Below are 8,380 nucleotides of genomic sequence, written 5' to 3' on the forward strand. Positions count from 1 at the left end.
TCATATGTATGAGGTCATATATTTGAATTTTGTTACTTGTTTTTTGGACTAAATTTCACTAAATAGCAATTTAAATTAGCGTAGTAACAATTGGCTTGAAATTTACAAAAACTTAAACAACTCATGAGATATAACCATATCAATTTAATAACAAACTATTTACATTAAAAATCTATATCAAACATAGAGATCATTGCTGCACTGACTCCGCTATAGGGTTGGCATGAATTGTCACTTCTCGTAACCTTGTTTCTGTAACCGGCTTATAACCTTTTTCACTTACTGGTAATTTTTCTAGAGTATCAAGTGTGTCAAAGCCATCAATAACTCTGAGGAAACGGAAAAAGAGTCAGTATTATTTTAAAATAGTCACAGTTTGAATGCTATTAGTAAAACAGAAGTTGTTATAATTCAATAAAAAAATTACATTTTTAAAAAATAGTTCAGATTAAATATCACATTACAGTGGGTCCCTGGACATATAGGCATCATGGGAAATGAAAAGGCTGATAAACTATCAACGGCAGGGACATCTATGGAATAAACCAGACAGACCTGTTAACTACCTCTCCCTAAGGTTAATGTTAGTCAACAATAACAAAGAGGAGTGTCTCAACCAATGGGCATATTGGCATCAGGAAACACAGAGCTATGTACAAAGAAATGACCATGCCAAACAAACTGGACAGTATTTATTTCCTCCACAGCAAGAGAAATCTACTTAGAACGGATACACACCTTTAAATAACCAAAATAAATCCCACACAACTACCCCTTTCTAGACACTGCACCCACTCTAATGAAACCATAAACCATGTCCTCTTTGAATGCCCCTTCTTAACTCTTTCTCTCCGTAATTATCTACCACATTCTGGTAGAATCAACGCTGGTATCGTCAGTTACGAGAGAAAGAGTTAATCCACCTTAGGCAGATCCTACTACCACTACAGCCCAACATAACCAACACCCAATGCCAAAACAACTGAGAGAAAAAAAAACAACTCGCTATTTTTTTCCTTGGTACAGTCTGCAAAAAGAGCTCAGTAGCAAAAAGCTGCCTAGAAGAAGAAGCTGCAGTTGAATGAAAACAAAATGATCCACAAACTGAATATCTGATGTTACTAGTACAAGCAGAAGTAGTTTTAACTTTTCAAAGGCCAAACACAATAAGGTTTGGTTAAGAGGCAGCACCTAAGCCATCTCTTTGAAATACATCTGCCAATACACACACACACAAGTGAGACTAAAACTGTGTGTGTTTCATAGGCATGGAGGCGCTTAGCTTCTGAATTGGAGGCCCAGAGATCGAATCCTAGTGAAGACTGGGACTTATACTTTTGCGAACTTTAGTGCGCCTCTGAGTCCACCCGGCTAAAATGAGTTCCTGACATTAGTTGGTGAACATAAGTTGGGGAAAAGTAGAGGCAGTTGGCCGTTGTGCTGGCCACAAGACAACATGGTTAACTGGACCACAGAAACAGATGACCTTGACATCATCTGCCCCATAGATGACGAGGTCTGAGAGAATAACTTTACTTTTTTACTTGTGGGCAGTAGATTGAAACCAGGTACATTTTTACCAATCCAAATACATTTTGTTAATTTTTTGGGTTGGTAGTGAAGCTACTTTATAAAGCTCTCATGCCAGGCCATGTTACTGTTTCAACAGTCCAGTATTTGTAGCCTTGTGGGATTAGATCTTGTTTCTTCTCTTCCCTTAGGCTTCTTAAATCTTGTTCAACAGATCCTATTGTTTCATGTCGCTTAGTCATCATTTCGTTGTATTGAGTCATTTATTTCTGGGAAAATAATTACCATTTAACTTGAAATATTTTCTTCATCCCATTTATATTTTTTTTAAAAACATGGTTAGGGGGTGTGGCTAATCATGAATTGAGAAGCCTTCATGTGAAGTAAGAAAATACTAATAATTGTCCAAATGGGATCTGGATAGATATAATACCATTGTTACAGTAAAAAGTAAAGTTCCGCTTTCAGACCTTGCAATCTATGGGGTAGATGATGTAAAGGTCATCTGTTTCTTTTGCCAATGGTTAACTAGGGTGTCATGTGGCCAGCACAACAACCAACTGGCTTTACTTTTCCCTAACTAATGTCATGTACCCATTAGAGTTGGGTGGACTCGTAGATGCCCTTAAGATAGCAAAATTCAAAATACCAGTCTTCACCAGGATTGGAACCTGGTACCCCTTGGTTCTGAAGCCAAGCACTTTACCAATCAGCCACCACACCTCCGCCATAAATACAACAGCTACTATAATGTTGCCACCATTTTTTTTTCAATGAACAGCAATAACTGATTTCTGATTGGAAGCTTGTACATTTTTAATATGACTCGAGTTCACATCTCTAATTAGATTTATTTCTGAAAGGTAGCTTGAACATTTTTAATATGACTTTAGTTATTAAATGGGAGATTTAACATCTCTAAAATAAGATTGGGACATGAAGTTATTTGCTGTACATTGGCTGAAACCATTACCTGCCAAAGACTGTGTATTTCATATCAAGGTGGGGCTGTTTTCCATAAGTGATAAAAAACTGTGAAGCGTTTGTGTCCGGTCCATTGTTGGCCATAGAAACTATCCCCCTTGTACTGTGCTGTTGTAAGAGAAACAGAAGATAGAGAATCAATTCATCTTGAGAACAAACCCTAAAAGAATACCAAACTAAAAAATATCCTAACCTTAACCCTAGACTACACCAAATTAAACAAAAATACTCAGAGAGACACAAAGATAAAGGCACATTTCTCGTTCCATATGCTAGGACAAATTTGTACAAAATGCTCATTCTTCCCTAGCGCTTTTAGAGCATGGAATGGGTTGCCTGAGATAGCCAGGAAAACCAGTGACTTGGTAGAATTTAGGTCATGACTGAATGCATGACGCGTAGGACATAATCATCTTCTTTTTTGTAGTAATGTCTGTATTATATAATTCAGTTCAGAAACTAAGTAAATGATTCATAGCTGATGACAGCATTTAAGTGAATACTAAAACAACTCTCAATTAGTCCCAGAATCAATAACATTAAGTTTTTAAAATCAATTCCTCCTTTCTGAAGCTGATGGTGGTCTATAATTTCTCCTTCTATCTACTTCTTGTAAGGCCTCGTTATAACAAGGAGTCTGTCCAGTGAGCTTTGCACAATTCTCTTCAAATGATTTTACAAGTGTGAGCTTCTACATAAGACTGTGTGCAACATGTCCATGTTGGTCCATGATAGTCCATGTTGGTCCATGTTGGTCCATGTTGGTCCATGATAGTCCATGTTGGTCCATGTTGGTCCATGTTGGTCTATGTTGGTCCATGTCGGTCTATTTATTTATCCTTAGTCCCTTTCTGTATACAAAGTGACATTTGAGTCGAGTGCGGGAATTCCAGCAGAGGCCATGTTCAAAATAAAAAAAAGTCATAAGTCAAATGTAATTTAAAGATGATTACATTTTGAAAAATTCTAATGGTGTGTGCCTAGTAAACCAGTCACTTTTTCCTAAAGACATACATATACTGACTAACTTCTAAGAAAACCTATAGAGCTGTTTTCAAAATACCCGTTTACCTAGTGTCCACTAAATAAGAGTTTGCAAGCTAATGGGAGGAATCGTAATAAAAGATTTGACACTAACCTTCAAATTTTCTCTAAATTCATCCTCAAACTTTGTGCCCCAGATGCTTTTACCTCCCTTGCCAGTACCTGAGAAAACATTTAAACAAGATGATGAATTAAGATGAAATAGGTCATGGCTACAAGAATACAAGTAAAAGATTTAATTAAAGTGGAGTAGAATATCTATTATGAATAGGCATTACAGTCTTGGTTCATTTATTTGGCTAAATGCTTATTGACACATTTACGTTAAATCCTATATCCAAGTAAAAACAACATTAAATTGTCTGTGTAGAAAAATTCTTTTTCTGTATTGAGATACAGATAGCTGCTCAAGTCAAAATCAATATTTTGCGGGGCTAATAAAAATGAGATTTTTATTTTCAAAAAATCAAATCATATGTACCCATGGATCACAGCTGTGATAAAAATGAGAATGGAAAGATTCAAACAAGAAAGTCAGTTATGCAGCCAAGCACTGCAGAGATAAACTATAATTAATAGTCTGAGAATATGCATTATCTACCATACAAGAAAGATTCTCAGGCCTCCTTCAGTCGTAGAACGACTATGGTTCCCCTCAAACACTTTTTCATGTGACTGTAGAGCCCTATTTCGGAGAGACATTCCCGTCCACATATATCACAGGTTAAAGTAGCTTTTGCTTTGGTGATAGAGAAGCTGGACATTTTTCGTATGGCACGCTTTTCTTCTAGAGCCGAAGCCCATGTTTTTTCACTGTCCATAGCTTCTTGGTCACTGTCTCTCTCCATCTAGTTCTGTCTAGGGCTATGTCTTCCCAATGGTCAGTATCAATGTTCACTGTTTTGAGGTCCCATTTTATCACATTACAAGAAACACAATTACTTTTTTCATTGATCTACACAGTATCAGCCAGAACAATCTCAACTATAATGAAAGAGAGACATGTTTTTCAAATCCACCTTTACTACCAAGAGAGACACTTATGCTAAGCCAGCTTCCAATATTTATCTCGAAGGTAGTCTATTGTCATTACTTCAGATCTGATTCAGACACTCTCTTCCGTAAAAAAATAAACTCAATTTTAAAAACTTTGAATAACGAGATAAACTGTAAGACTTTAGCTTTGCTCATGAAAGAGGGGTATTTGGCACTACCACCATGCCCCCAGAACTTTGAAGTTAGCAAAATAAAGACGTCGATGATTTCCAGTGTTTATGTAACTTGTAAGCTGATCAACTTTGCCTACCTGAAGGATCTCCAGTCTGGATCATAAAGCCAGCAATATTTCTGTGAAACAAACTATTATTGTAATATCCACTGGCACACAAAGCTAAGAAATTCTGAAATCAGATCAAATTGAAAAAATAAAAAGAAACAGTTAAAAATTTTTCAAATTACAAATTAAATTTTTTAATGTAATATTTTCACAATCAATCATTTTTAGAATAGCAACACACACACACACACTAATAATGTTAAAATAGGTTTGTTTGAAAGTATGTCAAGGACACAAGAAGTATAGAAAAAATACAGCAGACATTCACGTAGGAAAATTTCTGGACCAAAGTAAAAGCAGGTCGTTTGGGCCATAAGGCCTTCATCAGCTATACAAAAAAAATCTTATCTTATCTTATATAATACAGACGTTACTTAAAAAAAGAAGATGATTACGTCCTACAAGTCATGCATTTAGTCATGCATATTAACCAATGACTTAAATTCTACCAAGTCACTGGTTTTCCTGGCTAGCTCAGGCAACCCATTCCATGCTCTAATAGCACTAGGGAAGAAGGAGTATTTGTACTAATTTGTCCTAGCATATGGGACGAGGAATGTGCCTTTATCGTTGTGTCTTTCAGAGTATTTTATTAAATATTGTTTTTGTATTTGAAAATTATGGTTCAGTGTTTTATGTATGATTGTTACTTTACTTTTGAGTCTTCTGTCTTGATGGCTTTCTAAATTTAGTGATTTTACTAAATGAAGGCCTCAAGGCTCCAAAGTCCTGTGTTCTTGGTCCTGGAGGGTTTCCTATATGCATGTCTTTTGTATTTTTCTATACATTCGTTTACCCCTGCATTAGATTTAAAATAGTTTTTACAAAAAATCTAATTAAAAATGATATAAACGAAAAATGCTTTGGTGGAAAATATTGTATTTCCAATCGTACTGACCTCACATGTGATTGGACACTGCTCACAGAAGAGCTCCAGTTTAAGATCTCCGACATCTGTGTGTAGAGTAACAGACTTGGGAGAGAGAAAAAGAAACCCAAATTAGATCTAAACCAAAAAAGAAAATTTCACAGGAAGATTCATTCATAATAAATAGAAAATTATTGTTGCTTTTAGAAAGGTTGGATTCAACAATTATGGTTGTTTTTGGCATGGTTGGATCAGAATGTTAAATAATAATTTAGATAATAATCTAAATTCTAAATCTAACCTAGATCTAGAATTTAGATCTAGTAGAAGCTCTTATATCTCTTATATTCTTAACACCCCATCAAATTCTCCTTCGCCGAACACATCCATTGTTCTTGTATTTTTGTTCCCTTTTTCCAAAGAAGATGGCAGTTTTTTTAGATTCTCTGTAACCATATATGTAAAGCTATTGCTTTAACGTCCCCCTGCAACTCACACCCTTATAAGGGATGAGGGCTATATTATGAGCCTGTTTGATTGTAGGCTGATAGGCATATCCAAAATAAGTTTCCACTCATCTATAGGAAAACATTCCAATCAGATTTATACTGTTAGCTGTTAAAGAAAATAAAAAAAGGAAGTGTTCAGCGAATAATAATGAATTTAACTCATTCTTCTTCCCTGAACACGGCAAAATCGTAATTAGAAATATTATTGGGATTAATAAATCTATGATTTGTTCAATGAATAAACATGACCTAGATTGAGATATCTAGAATACATAATTTATTAATGAAAAACAAAAAGTGTGGGCTGCTAATTTGAAGCCAGAAACCATGCCTACTGCATGCCAGGTGAGATGGAGGCAAGGACAGTGAGGTATATACTAAGCATGTATTGTCATAACCTATTTAACAGGCAGTGCAGGGAAGGGGGAAAGAGTCACATGAAAAATTATAAGTGTTTATGGGGGAGGCATGAGGTGCAACAAAACGAACATCCAAATAAAGAAGAGGTTTCATGGATGGGAATTAAAAGAGACAGAGAATACATGTTGTTGAAAATGTCACGTTTATTAAATTATAATAATTAATTTACAGATATATATATATATATATATATATATATAAAGAGAGAGAGAGAGATATGAGGCCATAGACTATAGATCAAAATACATATTGCAGAAGTCAATTTACTTCTTTTAATACAATCTAAATAGTTTTAAAAGAACACAGATATAATATCTTAGATTCTTAGTGGTGTTCGGCAACGCCCTACTGTAATCAGTGTTCAATGCAATGGAAAGCACAAAAACTGCGTTCGGAGTAGGGGAATAAAGTGAACTAATTTATTTTAAAATAAAGTCTTAACTATGCTATGAGTAGTAATGCATAGGTCAGAACACAGCTATTTTTATTGTCCGTTAGTTGAAGAAGAATAATCATTGAATCTGCTTTAGTTTTTTTGTAAGTTAAACCTTCACCAAATAAAAAAAAAATTTGAACAAGTTCCCAAAAGTCAGTATTTAGGTATAATATTAAATTAATAAGAATCTACGTTAGTCGAGACAGTCAACTAGTCTTAAGCTAGTGAACTAGAATAGATTATCATTATAGTAGATACCTAGAGTCTAGTCTAGTGAGTCTAAGTCTAAGGCTCAGTCTATGATAGTCTATCTAGCTAGTGATCTATCAGTCAGTATCAGTAGTATCACTAGTATTAGTAGAATATTTAATAATAGTATAAATTATAAATCAGTAGTATGAAGTATTCAAGTAATTTTGAAGTATCTAGTAAAGTATTATCATCATCATTCATGAGTATCAATCATGATAATTAATCAGATTTTATCAGATAATATCATTAATATGAGATGATCTCATCTATCCTATTATCAAATTATTTAAATTCAAATCTATGATCATTGATAATGATCATGATAATCATTTCATTGATTAGATCAAGACATTCAAGTCATATTTCATTCAAGTAAGACTAAACTAAGACTAAGAGTAGACCTAAGCCCTAAGCCTAAGTCGCCTAAGACAAGACTAAGACAGACTCAAGAGCTCTAGACTACTAGAGATTTACTTTTTTTAAATAAAATTACCATTGGTAGAAGATCTATGGGTTAATTAATTTAGACAATTTCTAGCTCTTTTGAATTTCGCTACTTTGCTTTTAGTATATATAGATCTAGTCTAGAATCTCTCTATCTTGATCTAGATGTAGATCTATATGACGCCGTAGAAGCGAAAGTAAACAAAATCCTAAAAATCAATTGAGAATAGTCTCCCTTTCATGTTGTAAGTAAAAAAGTCGAAAGGTAAAAATTAAAATTTTTACTTTTTTCCCCACTGATTTAGCGAAATAATAATGCACATTCAACCTGCGTGGAGTGTGTGTCTTAGTGGCTAAACAAAAAAAAAACCCGCACTATATGGCCATATCACAACGTTCTCCTGACTCGCAAAAATCTTCCTTAAAGGAAACAGTACCCGGAAAAAGAAAAGGCAGACAGAGAAAGCGATGGAAAGACAATATAAAAAAATGGACGGGACTGTCATTGAAAGAGATCCCATCAAAGGCAGAGCGGAATGAAGAAAGTCAAAGTGTGG

At 34.7% G+C, this 8,380-nt stretch overlaps 1 protein-coding gene across 2 annotated transcripts; it reads right to left on the minus strand.

Moving 5' to 3' along the window:
• Nucleotides 1-129: 129 nt before the first annotated feature.
• Nucleotides 130-8,071, minus strand: LOC106068442 (peptidyl-prolyl cis-trans isomerase-like 3). 2 transcript variants are annotated; one of them, XM_013227801.2, is made up of 6 exons: nucleotides 7,873-8,069; nucleotides 5,793-5,867; nucleotides 4,865-4,958; nucleotides 3,653-3,720; nucleotides 2,504-2,622; nucleotides 130-329 (listed from the first exon to the last, which is right to left on the minus strand). In XM_013227801.2, the coding sequence occupies exons 1-6, from the start codon at nucleotides 7,873-7,875 to the stop codon at nucleotides 191-193; spliced, it is 498 nt and encodes a 165-aa protein (XP_013083255.1). In that variant the 5' UTR covers nucleotides 7,876-8,069; the 3' UTR covers nucleotides 130-190. The 2 variants fall into 2 exon arrangements, with proteins under 2 accessions (XP_013083255.1, XP_055896058.1); XM_056040083.1 differs by lacking the exon at nucleotides 5,793-5,867 and having other exon boundaries at nucleotides 7,873-8,071.
• Nucleotides 8,072-8,380: the final 309 nt, after the last annotated feature.

This window comes from Biomphalaria glabrata, chromosome 9 (genome assembly GCF_947242115.1).
Source record: "Biomphalaria glabrata chromosome 9, xgBioGlab47.1, whole genome shotgun sequence".
NCBI classification, from domain to species: domain Eukaryota; kingdom Metazoa; phylum Mollusca; class Gastropoda; family Planorbidae; genus Biomphalaria; species Biomphalaria glabrata.